The sequence below is a fragment of the Rhea pennata genome, chromosome 27, assembly GCF_028389875.1.
Source record: "Rhea pennata isolate bPtePen1 chromosome 27, bPtePen1.pri, whole genome shotgun sequence".
In the NCBI taxonomy this organism is placed as follows: Eukaryota; Metazoa; Chordata; class Aves; order Rheiformes; family Rheidae; genus Rhea; species Rhea pennata.
In genome coordinates, this window is record NC_084689.1 from 573,844 (window position 1) to 595,948 (window position 22,105).

The 22,105-nt window shown below is 58.6% G+C and overlaps 3 protein-coding genes and 1 non-coding gene across 7 annotated transcripts; 2 read left to right on the plus strand and 2 right to left on the minus strand.

Moving 5' to 3' along the window:
• Positions 1–892: 892 nt before the first annotated feature.
• Positions 893–4,729, minus strand: PLPPR3 (phospholipid phosphatase related 3). 2 transcript variants are annotated; one of them, XM_062596548.1, is made up of 8 exons: positions 4,630–4,729; positions 4,070–4,129; positions 3,693–3,878; positions 3,375–3,504; positions 2,962–3,157; positions 2,810–2,867; positions 2,325–2,498; positions 893–2,232 (listed from the first exon to the last, which is right to left on the minus strand). In XM_062596548.1, the coding sequence occupies exons 2-8, from the start codon at positions 4,100–4,102 to the stop codon at positions 1,033–1,035; spliced, it is 1,977 nt and encodes a 658-aa protein (XP_062452532.1). In that variant the 5' UTR covers positions 4,103–4,129; positions 4,630–4,729; the 3' UTR covers positions 893–1,032. The 2 variants fall into 2 exon arrangements, with proteins under 2 accessions (XP_062452532.1, XP_062452531.1); XM_062596547.1 differs by having other exon boundaries at positions 4,070–4,171.
• Positions 4,730–7,304: 2,575 nt separating this feature from the next.
• CFD (complement factor D) lies at positions 7,305–8,740 on the plus strand. Its single transcript, XM_062596549.1, has 5 exons — positions 7,305–7,444; positions 7,533–7,686; positions 7,774–7,918; positions 8,137–8,394; positions 8,522–8,740. The coding sequence occupies exons 1-5, from the start codon at positions 7,369–7,371 to the stop codon at positions 8,693–8,695; spliced, it is 807 nt and encodes a 268-aa protein (XP_062452533.1). The 5' UTR covers positions 7,305–7,368; the 3' UTR covers positions 8,696–8,740.
• A 2,174-nt stretch (positions 8,741–10,914) lies between these two features.
• On the minus strand, positions 10,915–21,518 carry MED16 (mediator complex subunit 16). 3 transcript variants are annotated; one of them, XM_062596545.1, is made up of 15 exons: positions 21,484–21,518; positions 20,410–20,610; positions 19,872–19,979; positions 19,416–19,585; positions 18,089–18,520; positions 17,582–17,687; positions 16,775–16,930; positions 16,208–16,419; positions 15,696–15,902; positions 15,052–15,262; positions 14,723–14,856; positions 14,114–14,306; positions 13,647–13,863; positions 12,914–12,997; positions 10,915–11,804 (listed from the first exon to the last, which is right to left on the minus strand). In XM_062596545.1, exons 2-15 carry the CDS (start codon positions 20,543–20,545, stop codon positions 11,678–11,680), a joined length of 2,493 nt encoding a protein of 830 aa, XP_062452529.1. In that variant the 5' UTR covers positions 20,546–20,610; positions 21,484–21,518; the 3' UTR covers positions 10,915–11,677. The 3 variants fall into 3 exon arrangements, with proteins under 3 accessions (XP_062452529.1, XP_062452528.1, XP_062452530.1); XM_062596544.1 differs by lacking the exon at positions 21,484–21,518 and adding an exon at positions 21,350–21,466; XM_062596546.1 differs by lacking the exons at positions 10,915–11,804; positions 12,914–12,997; positions 21,484–21,518 and adding an exon at positions 21,350–21,468 and having other exon boundaries at positions 13,775–13,863; positions 14,056–14,306.
• Positions 21,519–21,910: 392 nt separating this feature from the next.
• Positions 21,911–22,017, plus strand: LOC134151790 (U6 spliceosomal RNA). The gene has a single exon (XR_009960899.1). It is a non-coding gene; the product is annotated as a U6 spliceosomal RNA (small nuclear RNA).
• The last annotated feature ends 88 nt before the right edge of the window (positions 22,018–22,105 follow it).

Consider the following 22,105-nt stretch of genomic DNA (forward strand, 5'->3'; position numbering starts at 1 on the left):
GTCCCATGGCGGCCGAGCCCCCCCCGGTGCTACTGGTGCGTGCGGCCAGTGCGGAGCTGAGCGCCGGTGCAGAGCTGAGCCTTGGCGCGGCTCCCTGCAGTGCTCCAGCGCGAAGCCGCTGTGCTCGGCGCTTCTCTTCCTGCAGCGGCAGGAGACTGGGCGGCTCCTGGGGTCTCCATGGGGCGGGAAAGGGGCTGCATGGGTCGACCCCCGCACATCCCCCCTATGCCCAAAGCTGAGCCCCCGGGAGCGGCCAGGCCGAGCGCCGTGGCTCCCCGTGCCCTGTGATGCCGGGCCCGCTGCTGGCTGCCCGACCCCATCCCGTCCCGGCACAACAGCCCGTCCCGCCAACATTCACGTCTTTATTTGCTTCAAACCACAGTGCTTCTGCCGCCTGGCAGGCGCGTTCACAGCTTGGAGCTGCCCCGAGCATCGGCTGCCGGCCCGGCCCGGCCCGGCCCGGCCCGGCTCGCTCCGGGGAGCCCCGCGGAGCCCCTTCCCGCCCCCTCCCAGCCCGCAGCGCCCGGCCGGTCCCGGCTGCTGCAACAAGCGGAGCCAGGATGGAGCCCGGGGCTCCTCGCCCGGCGAGGCTGCATCCCGCCAGGAGCCCGGCCCGCGCCGCTCCCAGCTCCGCTGCCCCCGTGCAACGCTTCAGCCAGCACCGTGTGAACCGGCTCCACGTGCCACGGTGCCGGCCCCAGGCAAACACCCCCCCACACCCCCAGAAACGAGCCGCTGCACCAGGTCGGGGTCTGCTACGACCCCCTGGACCCTGCAGCAGCACCGGGAATCCCCAAACAGCCCCGGCGGCGGTGGCGCCGCAGAGCCCCCTCCTCCTCCCCCCCCACCTGCAGGCAGATTTACAACCCCCAAATAAATTGCACCCCACATGTAAAACGTCAGCACCAGTGTTAGAGAGAAAAAAGGGGGAAAGGAAAACCCAGAGTCGCAGTGCCTGGAGGCGCCTGGCCCCGGCCGGCAGCTCTGGCTGCGCCGCCCCGGCGCTGCTGCCCCGCGGGGCTGCCGGGGGCGTTAATCCTTAAATCTCCGCCCGGCGTGCATTTTCCGGTAGTAGCTGTCCGCCTCGTGGTCCGTGAGCCCCTCCTTCTCACCGGCGGGCTTCCTCCGCAGCGTGGAGTCGCGGCTGGCGGCGCCCTCGGCCTCGCCGCCGCCTGCCGCCGCGCCGCCGTAGCGCGGCTCGTCCTGCTCCACGTCGCTGAGCGAGGAGCCGGGCGAGAGGCCGGTGCCGGCGCGGGCGCCGCGGCGCAGCTCGCCCAGCTCCAGGGCTTCGGGGCCCTCCCGGGGCGCCAGCTTCCACTCCCAGGGCCCGTTGCCGGCCGAGAGGTGCACCACGGGGTGGTGGGGCGCGTGGGCGTCGATGGTGACGATGCTGCCGCTGTCGCGCTCCGAGGGCGAGCGGTACTGCGAGGAGTCGGAGCTGGCCGAGGACGACGAGGTCTCCGAGTGCCGGGCGGCGGCGCCGGGCTGCTTGGACATGGCGATGACCTGCACGAGGCGCGGGGGCGCGTTGGCCGCCCGCGGAGCCGCCGCCGCCGCCGCCGCCGCCTTCTCCGCCGCCGCCGCCCACTTGGCCCGGGCGGCCGCCCCGGCGCCCGGCGGCCCCGCGCCGCCCGCCTGGCTCTCCTCGGGGATGTGCACCAGCGGCGAGGCCCCCGGCCGCGGCTGCAGCAGCACGCGGGGCCCCGCCGGCGCCCGCTCGGCCCCCCGCGCCTGCACCGTCGGGTAGAGGGAGGGCGGGACGCCGTCGGCGGCCCCGCGGGTGCCGGCCTCCTCCGCCAGCGCCATGCTCCGGCCCTCCAGCGACTTCTGCTTCCACTCGGTGATGAGCTGCTTGGAGCGGGAGGCGTCCACGGGGACGTGGATGGTCATGTGCCGCCGCGCCGGGTCGTCCATGGAGGGCGTGTTGACGCGGGGCAGGGTGTTGCTGAAGGTCACCATGTTCTCCTTGGCCATGGGGCTGCGGGGCGCCAGCAGGTCCACGTCCACGCTGGCCCGCTTGAGGCTGCCCAGGGAGTTCTTCTCGCGCGGCACGGGCCGGGCCGCCCCCTCCAGCCGGCCCTGCGGGTTGAGCTCGTCGGTGCTCACCGATTTGTTCTGCTGGTAGACGGAGTCGTGGCCGCGCTGCGTCAGCGCCCGCAGCGCGTCCTTGGCGGGCGGCGTGGCCGGGGCCCGCTCGGCCGGCGCGCGGAAGTTGCCCACGGCGTGGTACGCCTGCGGGGACAGCGCGGGCGTCAGCGGGGCCGGGGGCCGCCGGCGCCCTGAGCCGGCCGAGGCCCCGGCCCCGCGACGCCGGCGGCGCTCACCAGGTAGGCGGCGATGCCGGAGCCGATGAGGAAGCCCACGTAGACGTCAACGGGGTGGCTGCGGTACTGCGTGATCTGCGTGAGGCCACAGATGCCGGCAGCAATGGCGAAGGCGAAGACCAGGATGGGCTTCAGCAGCTTGGTGCTGTCCGAGATGATGGAATTGAAATACATCTGGCGGAGGCAGCGGGGCAGGGACAGGCTGTTAGTGGCAGCCCGCAGCGCCGGCACCCACGGGGGTCTCACGCTGATGCCCACAGGCCAGCAAGCACCTGAGCGTGTACGGGGGTGCGTGCAATGGGGTGCATGCAATGGGGTGCATGCAATGGGGTGCGTGCAGTACGGTGCACAGGGTGCGTGCACTGCACCACCGGTGCCTGCCGCCACGAGGAGGGATGCAGCCCGGGGAGGGGGCGATGCCCCACGGCAGGGTGCCCAGGTGCAGGCGGGGGCGAGGGGCCACCAGGCCACGTCGGCCAACTCACTGAGACGTAGACGGCAGCGAAAGCGGAGAGCGTTGCGTGCTGTGAGGGGAAAGTCTTCCTGCGAAGGAGATGGCAGAGCAGGGTTGGCCAGGCCCGACCCGGAGGGATGGGGCCAGACGGCGCCCCGGCCCGCGCACCCCGGCTCGAGGTACCTGGCAGAGAGGATGGCGTGCTTGTCGGGGCCCGAGCAGATGTCCTGGGTGACGTAGGGGTTGGCATCGCAGGGGGTGCCCAGCAGCGTGTAGTTGGGCTTGCAGACGGTCAGGAAGAAGGGCGCGTGGTAGCCGGTGGCCAGCTGGATGACGTCGGTCACCAGTGCCGTGGCGCAGAGCCCGAACACGTGGACGCCTGGGGAGTGGGTGCTGGCGGCAGGTCACCTCCGACCCGCCCGGCGCTGCTGCCTGCGCCCCGCTTCTCCGGATCCACAGTGGCTCCCATCCCACGCCGGACCGCGCGGGGAATGACCCGCAGCCCGTCTTGGCACCGCAGCCCACATCCCCCCCAGCCCCTCAAACAGACCCCGAGGCCAGAGAGGCTCCGGCGGGGCGGCGGCAGCACAACGTACCCACAAACCTTACGGTCCTGCGCAGGAAGGAGTTGAAGTTGCAGCCGCCAGCGTTGATGCTGCCCTCGGCGCCGCCGCGGCCCTTCAGCCTGGACTGCAGGCAGTAGACGATGCCCTCGCCGACCATGATCTGGGAGGGGCGGCAGCTCAGTGGGGCCCCGCACGCGGCGGCGGCGCTGCCCCGCGGGGCTCTGCGGGAGGCCGGGAGCTGCCGGGACCTGAACCTGGCCCGGCTGCGCCCTGGGCTGGGAAGGCTGCAGCCTGCTGCGGCCGACGCTTCCCCCCGTCCCCCCACCGTGGGAGCCGCCCGGGACGCACCGAGGCCGCGGGCGCTGCGAAGGCCAGGCTGAGCAGCATGAGCAGTGGGATGAGCTCCTCGTTGGTCTCCACGTAGGGCATGGAGAGCGCCCGGTCGTAGCACTGGAAGCCCACCTTGGCCGGCTTGAAGAGGTCCGTCAGCTCCAGGAAATACAGCGTGATGATGGAGGAGGCCACGATGGGCAGCTGGGGGTAAGCAGGAGCTGGGACGTGGCACCGGCCCGGGGGCACCCTTGGAGAGCTGCCGTGGGGCACAGAGCCACCCGCGAGCATCCCTGGGTGGCTCCGACGGTGCCGGCATCGCGCAGCCCCCAGGATGCCAGCCCCACGCTGGGCCAAGCTGGGGCTCAGCGCCCCTGGCCTCATCCCACGCCTACCTCCACAAAGTAGAAGCAGGGCAGGAGAGTCATGCTGTCCTTGGGCGCCTTGGCCTTCTCCTTGGGGGAGATCATGGTGCCGCCGGCTGCGCCTTCGCCCTGCTGTGGGGCAGGCACCCGTCGGCGGCGGGCAGAGCCGCGGGTCCCCCGAGGGCCAGCGCCAGGCAGCTCCCGGGGCTGAGCCGGCTCCACCGGGGCAAAAATCGCCCCTGTGGGCGGTGGGTGCTGGGGACAAGGTGCCCCCCACCTGCCGCGAAGGGTCCCCCCACCCTGCTGGGCCGGGGGAAGCTGCCCGGGGAGGGTAAGGGGGTGCAACAGGTGGGGTCCTCGGCTATCGCGACAGGCCGCTCTATCGCGATAGGCAGTGGGGGGGGGCGTGGGAGGGGGCGTGCCGCCGCGGGGCCGGGATGGGGGAGCCGGCACCCTCCAGAAACTCCCCCCAGCCCTGCCGAGAAAAGCGGACAAAACCGAGGGGCAAAACCAGGGGCGAAATGGAGGGGGGGGAATGGGAGGCAGCGGGGCAGGGCCCCCCCGGCTCTGCGCCCCCGCCCCACACTCACCTCGGCGGCGGCCCCTCGGGGCTCAGCGGGGCCGGGGGCGGCGGCCGGGGGCTCCCGCCGCAGCGGGATGCTCCTGCCTCGGCGGAGCACGGAGCGCGGCTGCTCCCTCCTCCTCCTCCTCCTCCCCCTCCCCCTCTTCCTCCTCCTCCTCTTCCTCCTCCTCCAGCCCCCCGCCGCCCCCGCCCCGCCCCGCGCTCCGGCCCCGCTCCGGGGCTCGGAGCCGCCGCGGGGGCGCCCGGGCTGCCGGGGGGCTCGGGAAGGCGGCGGCGCCGGGGCGGCGGCGGACAAAGGGCGGGCGGAGCCGGGCGGCACCCGCAGAGGCGGCTCAGCACCCGCGACGGGCTCAGCACCCGCGACGGGGCTCTGCATCTGCAACAGGGGCTCAGTACCTGACGTGCAGAGCAGCACCCGCAAAGGGAGCTCTGCACTCGCAAAGGGCTCTGCACCTGCAAAAGGCAGCTCAGCACCCAAAAAAGGTGGCTCTGCACTGCAAAGGTGGCGCTGCACTGGAAAGGATGGCTCTCCACCAGCAAAGGGTAGCTCAGCACCTGCAAAGGCAGCTCAGCACCTGCAAAGAGCAGCTCAGCACCCAAAAAGGCAGCTCTGCACCCTCAAAGGGCAGCTCAGCACCTGCAAAAAGCGGCTCTGCTCCCCAAAGCTGTGCACCAGCCCCTGAGTGCGAGCAGGGCCCCGCACTGGGTCCCCATTCCTGCCTCCAGCGCCAGCACCTGGGCTCCTTCCTGCCTGCTCCCTCCCCATGTGCTGTGTTCATCCACGCACCGGGGTCCTTGCCTGCCACAGCGCAGCCTCGTCCCTGGCCACGCTCACGGGCCCCACCACAAGCAGCTGGGCATCCCCTGCTCTGAGCCCTCGCAAACTCTGTGCACCCCAGAGACCCCCAGGAGTGGGTGGCCGCGCTGCGGGGGCGTTGTGGGGCTGGTGCTGGCAGCAGCCAGCCCCCGGCCGGGTCCCGCCCCGGTTTGCAGCCCACCACGGCCCTCGGGAGCTGCGGGAATCCGGCGCGTGACTCGCACGGCAAAATCCGCCACCTGCTTCCTAGCAACGGGGCGTTCCCGGTTCCCGCCGGTGCCCCCGCCGCAGCCGCTCGGCCCCTGCCGCCCCGCACCGCCGGCCTGCGCCGCGCCGGGCGAGGACCGAGCCCCAGCCCCAACCGCGGCCGGAGCCTCGAGGCTCCCCGGACCGGGAGGAGTTGGAGCCATTTCCTTTGTTCTCTGGCTCCGCTCGGCTCCAAGCTGTGGCACGGCACGGCACGGCACGGCGTGGTGGGGCAGGGCACGACACAGCAAGCCATGGCGTGGCATGGCCGGGCACTGCACAGCGCAGAGCGCTGCCCTCGTTCTACCTCCGGCCCTAAGTGGGCAGAAATCTCTCTGCGTATTTAACATTTAAATCCCAAATCGCTGAAATCCGAGATTAAGGAGCTCTCCATGCAGCTCTGCAGCCCAAAGGGCAGAAATCTGCTGGTTTAGCCAGACGGGAGCCACCTCTGCACCTTAACGCTGTCGTGCCCACGCGGCGCGGCGAGCGGCACCGGGCACCGCGATGCCGCTCGCTGCTCCCCACGGTGGGCGGGCGCTGTGTGATCAACTGCTCAGCTTGGTCCAGCTGCAGCTCGGGATATTTGCACAGAAACAGAAAGCAAAAACCCAGCAGCTCCGAGCATTACTAGTTGTCGTGTGGGAGAAAATGGCAGGTGAGCTCCAGCCGAGCTGCTCTCCTTCCCCTGAGCTCTTGGAGGAAATCTCAGCCGAGGGGAACCGGGCAGCGGGAAGGGGCCTGCTGGGAACCCTGGCGCTGCTGCCGCGCTCTGAGCGCTGCTCCGGGATTTCTGCCCTGGCAGGAGCTGCCCGGGGCGCCGGGGGCAGAGCCGGCCCCTCTGGACCCCAGTTTTCCACCCGTTTCCACCCGGCATTAGGATGGCTGGGAAGCGGCCCCGAAAGAGGCTGCCCTGCCCGGGGTGCGGCCCGTCCTCCGCTGCCGCCGTCGGCCCCGCAGGTTTTGCAGCCGCTGCGGGTGTTGTTAAACAAGTTCGGGGAGGGGCCGGGGGGGCTCGTCCCTGCGGCGCTGGGGATGTCGGGGGAACAGTCTCCGGCGGCTCCTCTGGAGCTTGGGGACGGGCTGGGAGCCGCGGCAGCGGCTCCTCTTAGTGGCACCGGGGAGAAGGGCAGAGGGGAGGCCACGGCCACGGCGCTGCCCGGTGCTCTGCACGGCGAGGGCCTGGCAGCGCCTCGGCCCCGCTGGGCTCCCGGGCAGCCGTGGGGGATGTGGGGGTCACAGGGGATGCAGGGGACACGGGGGGGGCACGGGGAACACGCTCGGCTGCACCCCCAGTGCAGGCAGCACCCCGGCTCCCGCTGCCTCGGCGGCTCTCCAGCCGCGCTGCCCTCCGGGAAAGGCCTTTGCAGGCGAGCAGGGCTGGGCTGCGGCGCAGGCAGCGTTCACGTGCAAAGAGCCTGATCCAGTTTCGTCTCCGAAAAACAACAGCACGAAAAATCCCCTGCTGCAGCTGCCAGGGCCGGCGGCTGGGAAGGGCCATTTCCTCCCCGACCCGCTCGTGCCGGGAACTCTTGACCTGTTTCATAAGCTGAGCTTGGTGCTTTCCTGCCCATGCTGCGGAAACCCCCCCGGCTTCCCCTTCTCGTCCCCTGCAGCCGGACATAAAGCGGCGGCGGCGCGGAGTGGAGTGTCTGTCGCCCGAGGCACCGGCCGGCCGCAGCCATGGCTCTGGGTCCCACTCCCGCCGGCGCCGCCGCCGTCCTGGCGCTGCTGCAGCTGCTGAGCACCGCGGGCAGCGGTGAGTGCAGGATGCGGCCGGGGGGGCCGAGGCAGGCGGGGAGCGGGCGCCCCGCGGGCGCTGACACGGCCTCTCCCGCCCGCCGCAGCTCAGCCCCGGGGCCGGATCCTGGGGGGCCGCGAGGCCGAGCCCCACCTGCAGCCGCACATGGCCTCGCTGCAGCTGGACGGGGAGCACGTCTGCGGCGGCTTCCTCATCGCCGAGCAGTGGGTGCTGAGCGCCGCGCACTGCGCCGAGGAGACGTGAGTGCGGGCGCGCGGGGGCCGGGGCGGCGCGGCGGGCGGCTCCGCTCCGGCTCCGGCACCCCCACGCCGCCACCTCTCTTGCAGGGACGGCAAAGTCTTCCAGGTGCTGCTGGGAGCCCACTCGCTCACGGCGCCGGAGCCCCACAAGCGGCTGTACCGCGTGCGCGCCCAGATCCCCCACCCCGGCAGCAACACCCACAACAACAGGGACGACCTCCTCCTGCTCCAGGTGGGCTCCGGGCTGCCGGCGCCCCGGCCCGGCGCCCCCCGCTCTGCGCCGCGGCCCCCCGGCACCCTGCCGCTTCGCGCGGCTCTGGGAAACGTGCCGGGGTGGGGAAAGCAAAGCCTTGAGCACAGACAAGCCCGGGGCAGTCCCGGTGCCAGGGCCGGGCGCCGGCCCCTTCCCGGCGTGCCGGTGACCCTGCTCCCCGTTTACTTCCCGAGCAGCTGGAGGAGAAAGCGGAGCTGAACGCGCACGTGCAGGTGCTGCGGTTCCAGCGGGAGGACCGGGACGTGCCGGCCGAGACGGTGTGCGAGGCGGCCGGCTGGGGCACCGTGAGCCACAGCGGGCGCCGGCCGGACAAGCTGCACCAGGTGGAGCGGCCGGTGATCAGCCGCGACGCCTGCAACCACCGCACCCGCCACGACCACACCATCACCGAGAACATGATGTGCACCGACTCCCGCAAGAAGGACACCTGCAAGGTACCGGCGCCCGGCACGGCCCCGGCTCCCGCGGGGAGGGAGGGCGCAGGAGGGGGCTGCGGCCCCGGGAGCCGCGGCTGCGCCGGGAGAAGGGAGCGGGCTGAGCCGGCTGCCCTCGCTCCCGCAGGGAGACTCCGGCGGCCCCCTGGTCTGCAACGGGGTGGCCGAGGCGGTGGTCACGGCCGGCTCCCGCGTCTGCGGCAACTACAAGAAGCCCGGCATCTACACCCGCATCGCCCCGTACACCGCCTGGATCGACGGCGTCATGGCCTCGGTGTCCGGGGAGGGAGCGGCGCGCTGAGCCCCGGCCCCGGCCCCGCAGCGCCGCGCGCCCGCCGCCGCCGGGGGGGCCAGCCCCGGCCGCGGCGGCGAGGCGCCGGGAGCGAGCGGTGCCCGCGCGGCGGCGGGCAGCCCCGCGCGGCGCCGGCCGCGGGCTTTGCTGACCGCGCCGCTGGCTGCGCCTCTGCAATAAAGCGCCGACGATTCCTGCAGGCTGAGCCGCCGCGGGCTGGGGTGCGCCGCGGGGGAGGCCCGGGGCTCTCCGGTGGGGACGGTTTGGTGGGATGGCACCTGCCGCCCGCCGCTCCGGCTGCGTTTCCCGCCTGCCGGCAGAGCAGGTCCAGTCCAGCTCCCCGGGGCCGTCGGCTCACGCGAATCCTCGGCGCTGGCCAAAGCACGAGCGCAGGGCTGGCCACAGCTCTCAGCCCCCCAAGCGCCCCACCCCACGGCAAACCCACCCTCACCGAGCCTGGGGAACCACTCGGGGGCCAGAGCCCGGTGCCCCACTCGTGCCCCGTCCCCGCACGCGTCCTTGGCTGACGTGGTTTCCCGCTGCCCCGGGCACTGGGGACGCTCCCGGCCACCTTGGGGCAGCGCCAGGGCCTGCCTGCACCCCCGACACCCGCAGAAACCTTGGGGTGAGGCCTGGCCAAGTGCTCAGAGCAAGGTTTTCTTTGCAGCCTCCTCCCACTGCCGCTGATTGTGGTTCCTTGCAGAGGCGCTTTCACAGCTCAGGGGAGCAGGGCAGGCTCTGCCCGTTCTCCCCAGCCAGTGCTCGTTGCCCCTTTTGCTCTTGCCCCTGGCAGCCCCAAGCAGCAGCTCCAACCTGCTGCCAAGCACAGGACAAGGTCCCTGCACATGCCCTGGGGAGGGAAGGAGGCTCGCAGGGCTGGAGCCTCGGGAAGCTCCCTCCTCCCAGGAGCTCCGTGGCCGGTCATCAGCCATCCTGTCTCAGTTGCCAGATGCAGCAAACTCCTCCTGCAGCCTGACAGGGGCTTTGCACAGGGGCCTGGTGCCAGATCTCAGCAGTGCTCAGCAGCCTCAGAGAAGGGGCCGCTCCGGCATCCGCCTCCTCCCGCAGCCGCACGGCCCAGCCGCCGGCAGGCCTGCAGCGTGGGGGGCCGAGGAGCAACCCCCGTGTGCAAGCGGCGCAGCGGCTGCAAGCTTTGTCCCCGGCCGCAGACGCCGAGCTGCCCGCGCGCGGCGGCCGCCTGACGCGAGGAGGAGCCCTCAGAGCTCCTTACGGCCCTGCCTGCCAGAAACAAGCCCCAGCCCCAGGAGCCCCTTTTCTGATCGGACTTTGGCACGACCCTGGTTCCTGCCCACGAGGCGCACACGTAGCCCCAGCGCTAGTGCACAGCCCGGTTTCTCACGCGGTCTCCGACACCCTGCGTGCAGGACGGAGAAGCAGCCCAAGGGGCTCCCAGTTCCCAGCAGTGCCAGGACACAGAACCTCCTGCCCGTAGCTAGATCACTGCTTTACTGCCAAAATGCTACCACCACCCCCTGGTACAGGGCAAGAGTGAGGCAAACCTGCCTGTTCTGCTCAAAGTGCAGCAATCTGGTGGAAGAAACAAATGCTCCACAGAATTATCAGGCGGTTATTCAGAGATGAGCAGGACGAAGGCAAGGACTGCCACAGCGAAGGCCCAGAGAGAGCAGCACACAGCCACATCACCTCCAGCTTGCAATTATCTGATGTGATACTGCTGTAATTGCCAAGACCCCTTCCAGCATCCCCACTTTGGGAACCAGGGATAGTCTGCTAAGGAGAGATGGACAGAGGACAGGACTGCTTTGTTTAAACCACTTGTTTATAGGAACAGGTACAATCTACCTTGTTTCAGGCAAAAAGGAGTATGCTCCCCAGTACAGTATCACCAAGGACTTTAAAAACCCACCTTCTCTCCCTTGCTCTCTGCATGTAGCCTCATTCCCAGGTGGAAAAATTTTATACATAAATTGGATTATTCTTTCTTTTAAATAATCTCTGGGGGAGATCTGGAAATTACCTGTCAGGGTAAGAATTTGGCCAAGCCACACATCAGCTTGAAGCATCTTCACTGTGCTTGGTCAAAGGGCACAGATTTCTTGGTCTGATTTTGAAAAGATGAAATTAATGGAGCTTTCCTACTTCTCTTTCTATTGTTCATGCATCAACAGTCCTGGACATACACTGTACAATCAAAGTAACATGAGAAAGACTTATGAAACATTTTTGAGAACAAACCATACACTCTGTACATTAAGGGGACCTTTATTTACAAAATAGCTGCTGGTTCAGTTAGACAGGGAAACTGATGGGTTTGCTCCAGGTCAGCAGGCTCATGCTCCTGTTCTTCCAGAATAGGAGGAAACTGTTCTGTTAATTAGAACACAGATATACTATGCTGGTGAAGTCTCCCATCAGAAGAGCAAGTCCACTTGTAAGGATGAAGTATAGGGATCAGGGATAAACCAGCCCATCCCATGTTTCTCAAGCAGTCTGGTAGCAGAGGATGAACATAAGGTACTATGTATTTGTTCCTCTTTCATTGGAGATTTTGTCTGTTTACCTTGAACTATCAGCCATCTACTGCTCTCTACCCATGCAAGGACTTAATCCAGGGTGCAGCCATTTTGCATGCTCAGCCAAGAGACACGGAGAGGCGGTAGGTTTCTCCACTCTTCAGGCCCTTGACTCCCAGTTGACTTTGCCTTGCATAGTGACAGAGAAACCTCTCAGATTCCTTTCTAGCTCTTCCCTGTACAAAGATTATTTTCCCTTCACTCCTTTTTTAATGGCACAAAGGGGTGAAGCAGAAAAATCAATGCAAGAAAAACATAGCAGCATCGCTAGTCAGCTGCTTCGCACTGTCTCACAGGCAGCATCATGATGATGCTTTCAGAGAGCACAGGAAAAGTGCTGTCATTCTTTCGTCCCAAGCACCTCCAAGGAAGGCAGCTCCAAGCAGCTCTTCCACTTGGTGCCCGTTGTTCCTTTTTTGTCCCACAAAAGGCATTCTCATGAATAGCTGAGGGGCATCCTCCTCCACAAGCCCCCGCACAAGCAGTTTTTGATCCAGCGCTGCTCCCACTGCTTCACTGCAGTGATTTTGTTTGGTGATTTCAGCATGGTAACGCAACCACACCTGAAAAGAAACACACACAAAGGAGTGCAGTCAGGCATAGAAAACAGAAGCCTAGGAAAAAAAGCCAACACTGCTGGGGCTCCTGTATGGATCACACAGCGAGAAAAATAGCTTTTGCCCTTTGCAGGTGATGTTTGAGAGCACTAAAAATCAGCTGAGACCATGCAAGCAATTATCTTAAATGAAGAGAGGTTATCTTGGAACAGAAGGCTGTCTTGAAGACAAGAGCCCCCAGCTGCTATATATACATAAAACAGCAGACACTCATCTTGCAAAAATGATCTACTACAGAGACTTTCTATTAAAACCAATAATTAAAGCTAATTCAATCATATGATTAGATAGATGTTTGTTCCCTGCACCATCATTTCAAAATCCAGACTCTTCTGGGAAGGGTGGATGAGGAAGACAGCACAAAAGCACCTAAACTGAAAATCTAGCTTAAAAAATGACTCCAAAATGGCACTGCAGATTCTGTGTTTATTTCCTCTTACCACCTCCTCTCCAAGAACACAGTCAGCTTTTTATTAAATACCAAACCTGCAAATCAAGTTGGGGATCTCTCATTACCAATAAAGATTTCTACAGGCCAAATTCTGTTCCCCACTTACCTAGGTAACCCAACTGCTCTCCAACTGTTAAAGCAATGTCATATTTATTCCATGACGCAAAATTCAGCCCCTAGATGCAATGTAGTCCAATCACTGACAATGAAGAATCTAGCTAACTCTCACAGAGCTGGGGTTACTTTGCAGGATAAAGTAAGGAGATTTTTAACGCAACAGCCATACTGCAAAGACAGCAACAGCTATCTTGAGTCAGGGATGCAACTCTTCCAGAAGCCTTTTAAGAATTTTGGTAGTCCAGATAAGAGGAGCCTTAAACATAACCACAATTGCTTTCCGCCAGTGTAATATATAGTGCCAAAAATTAAAAGCCTTTTTATAGAAGAAGCATTTCCTCCTGCAGACAGTTAACATGAAATGTTACTGAGCTATGTTAGGGTGCTAAACAGAGACTGAAAGAGCTTTTAAATGACAAACAGAACAGTTTGAGTTTCTGCCAAGACTTTCTCTGCATCGAAGGGACTGTATGTTTGCATTGCTAACCTGGTACAGGACTTGCATTCTTCTGTTGGGTATGCTCCTAAGTGAAGCCGTCTCAGGTGATCAATCTTGGGCTGTCCAGGTGCCCTAGGAAGGAAGAAGAATGGTAACTTTTCTAGAACACCATTTCTAAAAGCTGTTTCCAGGACAGCCTTTTCCAAGGATTACCTGAGATTCCACCCATCAAAACCCAGATGGAATCCCAGAGAGCAAATCCCTTGCACGGACACCACAGTGAATCACTCACGGAGAACCACTCCCTCCTTGCCCCAGCAAAGGCTGAAACCAAAGCTTTTGAGTTCCACTATTCTGCACTCCTGTAACCCCTTTTGCTAGTGCTATAAAAATTCCCAGAAAGAGCTTCCAAAATCAGGTCCACGTAAATCCCAGCCTGTCAATGCTCTCTTATAGTTTCAACCCAACACAGAGTGTTTTCCTAGCTTCCTGCTGAAACCAAGCATTGCAGTTCTGTCTAAAGTACCTGCAACAGTCTGCACCTGCAGCTGCATTTCAATAGGATGACCCACACTTTTACTACACACTCTGTAAATGTCATGGAATCTAAGGATATGGTGAAATCGAATACAAGCTAGCATTTTTTGTTTTGTCAAGTACAGAGAATAAACTTCCTTCAGGTCACATATACAAATAGATAAGCCAAAAAATGCAGGCATCCCAAACCCATTGATCTCTAAGATGGAAAGAGATCCCAGGTGCCCTCATACTCTCTCTATACCTTATAAAGGCATCGAACTGGGAAGAGACAGTGTGACCAACAAGCCCAGGAGCTTTTCCAAACTGCAGCCGGACGAGCTGTTTGTTCTGAAGCTTGCTGATAATGCCATCATTGATGGGCAACCAATCGATATTGGGAATGAGCAACTGGCTAGGCAGGAGACAACATTCATCTATCAGGGTATCATCTGGCTCTGTCATGTGATTTTCTTCACGACCTGCATGGAAAATGAAGCAGAGAGAACACCAGCGCTAACGTTTCTCATGTAAAGATTGAGAGAAGCTGCTGCTTGCAGTTTCCTCCTCCATCCGCCAACACAGCACAGAAAACAATAAACTTGGCAGCTATACTTGCCCTTTCTAAATGCTACAGACCCACTCAAAAGTTACTCCCTCCAATTATTCCTTACATGCACATGCCACATTAAGGAAGGATCCTTTTGTTCAAGGAAACTGGCAAACCCTTACAGCACAGCCAGAGTTTAGTTAGAAGCCTGAAGAGGAGGGACATGCTGTCCTGGGTATCAGAGGTTGCTGTGTAGACAGGGAGGCAACTTGGCTTCAACAGTCCCCAAATACGGATCACGACCATAAGCTCTCTGAACATGCCCAAGGATGCTCCATCTCGCAGAAAGCTATGTCCTGGACGCACAGGGGAGCCCTGCAGAGGGGAAAGAATAGCCATGATTGGGACTTATCAGCCTGCCCGCACCACTCTTCCTTTTCCAGACAAGGTAGGAGATGTACCCAAACCCAAGGAGGGCTTTTTTCAAGCAGTACACAACCTGTGGAGCTCACTGCCAGAGGATGCTGCAGAGGTTAGACACATACAAAGGTTCATAAAGCCCAATGGTCTGAATGCAGGTTCCCATCTCTGCACCACTGGCTATCAGAAGTGGGATAGGCAGGGAAAGGATCATTTTGCAGTTCAGCTGTTTCTTACACTCTTTTTTCAAGTTGCCTCACTGCAACACCAGAGTTGCGCATAACTTGGCTAAAGCCACCCAAACAAACACACAAAGTTTTTTTTTTTTTTTTTGCTCCTCCCCGACAGTTTTCGGGAGTACAGGCTCTCACCTGGTTAGGAAGGCTGGCCAGCAGATAAAGTACAAAATCTCCCACCCACTGAATGAGCTGCTGCAGGGATTGCAGTGTAGTCATCTCCAGGACAAACTCTTCTGTCTTCAAGTTAATCATCACTTTGTCAATGTCTGAAACAGAAGCAAGATATCTCCTGGCTCAGGGAGAGGATGGATCTAAACTTCACTCCCTGCCCCCGCGATGTGAGGAGAATTCACCTTCCTTTTGTTCAAACTCGAGGAGTTACTTTACACCTAACCGAAAGAGGGAACAATCTGATCCAAAACATGCAGAACACAGCGCCAAATGTTATAAGCAATCACTACCTATATCTGTGATCTTGGAGCAGACCTCAGTGAGTCGATCCCCAGGACTCTTGTCTGGGGTGTTCAGGAAATGTGGGCGTAGCAGTGATTTCAAAGTGCAGCTGATGGCGATCAGGAACAGTTTTGCATGGTAATCACACACACGAGCTATCGTGCTGGAGGACAGCTTGCAAAGAGAGGCCTTCATGGCAACAATGCGTGTGGAGAGGACCTAATTGACAGAGAGACACCAGGAAAAATACAGGGGTAAAGGTAGAATTAAAATGTGCTTATTAAAGCAAGATGCTTTTCTTCCGTACTCTTCACTCTTACTACATGAATGACAGGAATACTTAATACTGCTCTGTGCATGTACAAACAATGCTACAATTCCCAGGACACTGAGAGAGTCTCTGCCAGCAACAGGCTTTACCATCTCACCAGAAGTTTCCAACAGGTACAGTCCTATTAATGATCCTGAAAGTGAACACTGCTTAAACAGATGGTCTTCACAGCTAAATTAGTGCTCAAGCAGAATATTCAGAGAGGCAGAATAGCCTAGCAGCTAAAGCTCTCTGTCTTTTGAGCTCTAGCAATTCCTGCTCCCTTCTCCCAATCTCTGAGGCCCCTATGCAATGAGCCAGGGAACTTCCACTCCCACTCACCTGCTGCAGTGCTGCATTCTGGCGCATATACTCCTCATGCAGCTTCTCCACCAGGTTCTGGACCATATTGGGTTGGACATGGAGCAGGATGTCCCACCAGTCATAGCCGGTCACCATGCAATACTCCAACAGGAACAGTAAGTGTCGGAGGGACATGTTCATGTCCAGCACATGGCCCATGGAGGGGGAGATACGAAGCATACTTAGCTGAAAGGAGGAGAAAAAAGATGACTCACGTCAAGAACAGGCCACAGGAACTGGTTTGAAACTATTCCACAAAAGCTACTGTAGAATACAGGGCCAATTACAATTCATTGCTAACCTGAAGATTTACTTCAGGTTAGCATACCCACAATAATGGGATACATTCCTTCTTATTTTACAGAGGATCATACAGCTGGAATTAACATTCCCAGAAAATTTCTGAATGATTCCTCACTACTAAAGTAGAGAGAAAGAGAGAGTGCCAGAGATGACAACTACCACACATCCCACATAACAAAGCACGATACCTTCCCGTGACTATCGATGCCAGCCAAGGCCAGAGACGTCCACGAGAGCTGCATGGCTTTGAAATGAACCAGTGGACCAGCAGTTCGCTGCCTTTTGATGGTCTGCTCATCCACTGGGCGCTGGGAGGAAGAGCCATAGAACACTGCCATCATTTGCAAGGACAGGCGATGAACAATGTGGACACTGCCATCGTGAAAAGCCAAAGCCAGACCTGGGGACAGAAGATAGTGGAAGCTGAGGAAGCAACTCCTGGTATAACCTAGTCCTTGCCCAGAAAAGCAGCCACTGAAAACTCACGTGGCTACCTTGCAAAGCACCCAAAAGACTCTGCGCTCTCAGGCATATTTGTAGCTATAGGCCATACCAGCATTTCATAGAGGCACATCTCTTTCCATGTAAGTGAAATGGGATGAATAGGAGGATACTATGTCTTTGAAAGCTTTCCTATCAGTATTTCATGTTAGTTGTTTGGAACCCTTACTTCAGCTACGGCTCAGAAAATGGAGAAGGCAAAGTTTCAAGTAGAAGCTACATATTTAGGAGAAAGACAATAAAAGACTCCTCACCCAATCCAGGGAAGAATTTGGTGTCATTGGCTACTTTCAGATCAGTATTTGTTAGTGAGATTGGCAACTTCGGCAGAGCTACAGCTGAAACACGGTCCAAATCATTGGTGGCAGAAAGAATTCGCCATTTCAGTATCATGGGTTGTTTGTCTCCAACTTTGGAGGAAAAATAAATAAATAAATAAAATGAGACATCTTTTTCCTGAAGGATCAGAAAATGCCACCCCTCTCACTCTCTAAATAAGTGGGCTTACAAATCGAACATGGACTATATATTCATTCTATCAGGCTATTTCCCTTATTTTTTCTAATCTCATTAACTGTACAAACAATGACTACTTCTACTAAATTTGTTTTGACGGAAGACTCTGCTGGTACTGATTAACAAATCCTTATGCATAATAATCCCATACATTTCACTGGAGTAAACCACACAGATTTGATTTTATCTCTGACATCAGGTGGAATAGATGTGCACACTGCAGAGCTCAATTAAACTATTTGCTTGCTGTACAAATGTTTTTTATCTAGAAAACTGAGATCACACTGTTCTCAGCAGGAAAAATGGTTGCACAGCGTAACACAGAAAGTGTCTTTTATTGAGTGAAAGTAACAATTAAGCCATTTCCTTGAGAGCAGCAAATTGGTGCCTAAGATGCAGACAAATAGATGAAACTGAGCATGGGACTGAACAGATAAATACGTGATTGTGGATAATCCCGTATATGTGATGATGGATTTAAGAACGTGTCTTGCATTTTCACTTTAACCATGCTTCTATTTTTAATATCAGGTGCAGAAACTCACCCACAGGAGAGATTTGCTGAAATATATTATTGACTGGCAAGCCCTCTTTCCGAAGAGACCAGCACTCCACAATGCTGCTGTTTTGGTTGGAAGCACAAAGCAATACCTTCAAAAGAGAAACCTCTACTGTAACTACCTGCACAAAACTTTAAAAAGGAAAAAGCAGTATCCTCTAGTGTTTTTCCTACTCTGTTTTGAGGCTCCTTCTCCCGATTAGTTTATACTCCACCAGTGAAAAGCAGAGGATTGTGTCTGCAATACATAGTGGTGAAGCCCCTAATTCCAGCGAGATAGAAAGCAGAGGCAGAACTCCAAAATGTGGTATCAGAGCCTGTACCCCTTCAAATCACAAATGCTCTCATCCCTCTGCAACTAGAAATGCAAAGGGCATCGCAGGACATGATCTGTTTATCTCCGGAGCTGGGTGTGGAAACCGAAGGTGGAACAAATAGCTATTTCCTTTGCTATTTTTTTTTAAATCCTACTTGCTTAACAGCAAATGCTTACCTGTTCTGACATGTCCCGAGCAAGGAATTTCAGGTGAGTGATTGCTGGATATTTGTCCTTGCGGGCAGGGTCAGTGGTGCAGCGCATGAAGAGGGAGGGCAAGATTTCAGTGTCTATTTTGCATTTCTCATTCACCACACTGACACAGACTTTGTAGAACTGGACAGGGGAGGTGCTGCTACCATCTGACGTGGCCACCACAATGTTCCCACCACCAGTGAAGGCAACATCTGCCAAGGCAACACGACAACGGAGACGGCACAGGCTCTCTGTGGATGTCAGCACCTGCCCATTTGGCTTGAGGAGAGATACTGTCACCAGACCACTGATGGTCACAGCAATCCAGCCCTCCATGGGCTTCCCGCCAAACAGAGTCAGGGATGGAGAGAATTTGACCCTGGAAAACTTCTCACCAAAGTTTGATGCTCCAGACTGCGAAAGGAGATAAACAACACAAGGACATTTGTATCTGATATTGGCAATGCACCTACGATTGCACAGATCACCTCTAAGTCACTGCAGCATGATCTGCAGAGCTGAACAGAGACTGAAATCACAGCATTGAGTTCAAACATCTAACTTTGTGCCCTGGTCTTGCAGAAGCCCCTTTCTCCCTGGGTCAGACCAGTTCTGGTTTTACAGGCAGCAGGAGGAACACACCAACACCTCAGCAGAGCTCTCAGAGAGCTCCTACCTCAAATATGCAGACCAAACCTGGAAGAGCCAACGCCCTCTCTCCCTCTTTAGCCACTTCCAGCTCAGACACCAACCCGTTGCATGACCTCTTAAGTTTCCGTGCCTCAGGTTCCCACGGACTAAAGAGAGGGAAACATTTATCTCACTGGAACACTGCGAAAGTAAATGCTTTTTAAAAATATATGTAAGTAGGTAGCTTCTACTTGGCAGACTTTCTGCTTTGTGTGCCTGATAGAATTAGACATGTTTCTAAACAACCAGCTTATCTATGTACGCATATGGCTCCCATTATCAAATCCCTGGATCCAGCCTTATGACCTTGAACACATTTCTTCTGCAATACCGCTAGTAGGCAAAGAAATGTTTTTTATCTCCATTTTACAGCCAAAGAGACTGAAGTAGACAGACTAAAAAAGACATATTTAAAGCACCAAGAGAAATGAAGTATTTAATTCCTGTTGAAATTCAACAGAAACTAGGAATCCTTTTCTGACTTATAAGTTCTCCTGCTTGACCTGCCCAAGGTCATGGAGAAAACACAGGGCAGAGTAGGGTCATAAACAAAGGTTTGCTTTGCTAATGACCTGAGACAGCTTTGCTCACTGGATCCCCATGCAGAGCTAGGACAAACCTTTTCCACATGCAGAGCCAGCTTCACACCATTGTGGAGCCAGGATAGAGCCACAACAGGGTCTCCTTCCACCATACTGCCCACAGTGTTCTCCCAGCTGTTGGCCAAATGATCAGTCATGCTCCAGCACTTAATGCGTCCATCTGCGTCTGCCGAGAGGAGCCTGGAGCCTACAGTAAAACAGCCTCGTAAGAATAGTGGGTACAACAACAACAACAAAAAAAACACACGTCAGGAACCAAGAAATCAAAACATTCCCGTGCAGGTCTACTGGAGTCAAACAAAGCACGGCTGTGAAGTGACAGGCACAGTAAAACTCCTAACAGTATATGCAGTCAAAAGAGAAAGACCCACAAACTCTCTCTCTGTAAGTTATCACACACCATCATTTTATGAATTGTGTATGTGTGAAGAAAGGGTGGGACAAAAGAATAACAAGAAAGGATCCAAGCTTACCTGACTGATCCCATTCCAAACAAGTGATGATTTCAGCATGGCCAGAGTTAACAGAATAGACATCCCATGGATGCTCTGTGTCAATGATGTGGACCATGTGAGTGAGATCTGTGTGAAAAGAGAAAAGAGTCACTGTCCCTCATTACTAACTTCTTAGCAGGTATTTCTCAACCCATAGACCCTGAGATGATACAAGGGAAGACATGAACTATTTTTTGTCAAACAATCATGGGAAGGACAGCAACTGTGCTTGGCAGCTCAGGTGAGATAACAGGTACTGGCACAGAACTTGCCTTGATTCAGCAGAGTCTGAGAACCACTCACTAGTAAATGAAACACTCACTAAAAGTGAGGAACATAGGAAAAAGAGAGAGTGTAAGGTTCCTGTGTTGTTTACCACAGGTGAAAGATTTTAAGGTCAGAACAGAGCATGAGCCACTAGTCCACTAGTTCTTAATGGGGGGGGGGAGGGTGTTCATAAATGCATTGCAAGTTTCTACAGGTTGTTACCAAGCAACTTTTCACAAGCACATTGTACCTTTTTCTTCCTCATTTTTCAGGTCTGTGGTGAAAGCAATCAGGTTCCTGCAGGACCAAGCACACACTAAGGGGATGGAAGGGCAGTGGTTGCTTTTTGGCCTTTTCTCCCACTCACAGACATATGCCAAATCCATTGCACCTCCGGTAACGCCCTGAGGCCCCGCTGGCCCATGGGATGCGGACAGGCAGCTTTTTGTGCCTAGAGAAAGGAAAAAAGGCACCTTCTAAAAGCAAAAAATCTCAGCCAGTTCTGCAAGTCACAAACGCCCTGTTAAACCGGCTCCCTCAGTGAAACCTGCCCAGCCCCAACAGCACCTCCCCCATAGGGGCCAGGCTGCCACCCACCTCCCCTGATAGGGGTTGTGGGGAACTGCCCCCACTAGGGGATAGAGAGCAGGGGAACTCCCCCCACGCGGGGAGGCAGGAGAGGGGAACTGCCCCCACACGGGCCGAGGGAGGGGGAACTGCGCCAAGGGGGGCAGGGGACGGGGAACTGCCCCCACACGGGCCGAGGGAGGGGAACTGCCCCCACACGGGGTGAGGGGACGGGGAACTGCCCCCACACGGGGGGGCAGGGGAGGGGGAACTGCCCCCACACGGGGTGAGGGGACGGGGAACTGCCCCCACACGGGGGACAGGGGAGGGGGAACTGCCCTCACGGGGGGGGGGCAGGGGAGGGGGAACTGCCCCCACACGGGGGGGCAGGGGAGGGGAACTGCCCCCACACGGGGTGAGGGGACGGGGAACTGCCCCCACACGGGGGGGCAGGGGAGGGGAACTGCCCCCACACGGGGGGGCAGGGGAGGGGAACTGCCCCCACACGGGGGAGGCAGGGGAGGGGAACTGCCCCCACACGGGGGAGGCAGGGGACGGGGAACTGCCCCCACACGGGGTGAGGGGACGGGGAACTGCCCCCCCCCCCCGGGGTGGCTGCTGACCCATAGCGCGGTGCGGGAGCGGGATCTGCCCCTCACGGGGGGATTTGCGGCCTCCCCAGGGCGGTCGCTGCCCCCCACCCGCTCCGGGGACGGTTGTGCCGTCGGGGGGGGGGGGCGGGAGCGGCCCCACTCACCGGCCGCGGCCCCGCACCGCCTCCCGCCGCGCCGCAAGGACCCTAGCCGCCCCGGCCCCGCCCCGCCAGGCTGCCCGGCGCGCGCCTGCGCAGAGCCGTCCCGCCCAGCGCCGCGCGGAGCGCTCAGGCACTACTGCAGACAGCCCGGAACGCAGGCCCCAATGTCGCTGAGGGGGAGAGGGGCGGGACAGCCGCTTAATTTGCGTATAAGCCTACCCAGGAACCATCAGCACAGCAGGAGGAATTATAACCCGTAAACGTGGAAGATTCTGGCGAAACCAAAGTACAGCAGTCATTTAAAATGATAGGTAAAATGAAAAAATAAAATTCTATTGAAAATATTCAGTAACAAAATAAAGAGAGTCACCCTAACCAGAAAAATTTCAGTAGTAGGGCCATAAATAGCGCTACGGGAGGGGTAGGATTCGTGCTCGCTTCGGCAGCACATATACTAAAATTGGAACGATACAGAGAAGATTAGCATGGCCCCTGCGCAAGGATGACACGCAAATTCGTGAAGCGTTCCATATTTTTCTTTTCTCCAGACCAGGCAGAGAAGCACCCACAGGCCCCACCAGGCTTTATCACAGTCAGACTCAGGACAGGACCCCCCTCTGCTCCT

Bases quoted from the DNA above. Each gene is read 5' to 3' on its own strand.
- CFD (XM_062596549.1), top strand. From the start codon at position 7,369: ATGGCTCTGGGTCCCACTCCCGCCGGCGCCGCCGCCGTCCTGGCGCTG. The intron at 7,445-7,532 runs GTGAGTGCAGGA...CGCCCGCCGCAG, and splicing joins GCTGAGCACCGCGGGCAGCG to CTCAGCCCCGGGGCCGGATC. The intron at 8,395-8,521 runs GTACCGGCGCCC...TCGCTCCCGCAG, and splicing joins GCAAGAAGGACACCTGCAAG to GGAGACTCCGGCGGCCCCCT.
- MED16 (XM_062596544.1), bottom strand. The intron at 19,586-19,871 runs GTAAGCTTGGAT...GTTTTACTGTAG, and splicing joins TTTGGAATGGGATCAGTCAG to GCTCCAGGCTCCTCTCGGCA. The intron at 17,688-18,088 runs GTAAGCATTTGC...TCTCTTTTGAAG, and splicing joins CTCGGGACATGTCAGAACAG to GTATTGCTTTGTGCTTCCAA.
- PLPPR3 (XM_062596547.1), bottom strand. From the start codon at position 4,144: ATGATCTCCCCCAAGGAGAAGGCCAAGGCGCCCAAGGACAGCATGACT. The intron at 2,868-2,961 runs GTACCTCGAGCC...TCTCCTTCGCAG, and splicing joins CACGCCATCCTCTCTGCCAG to GAAGACTTTCCCCTCACAGC. The intron at 2,499-2,809 runs GTGAGTTGGCCG...TGCCTCCGCCAG, and splicing joins TCGCTGCCGTCTACGTCTCA to ATGTATTTCAATTCCATCAT.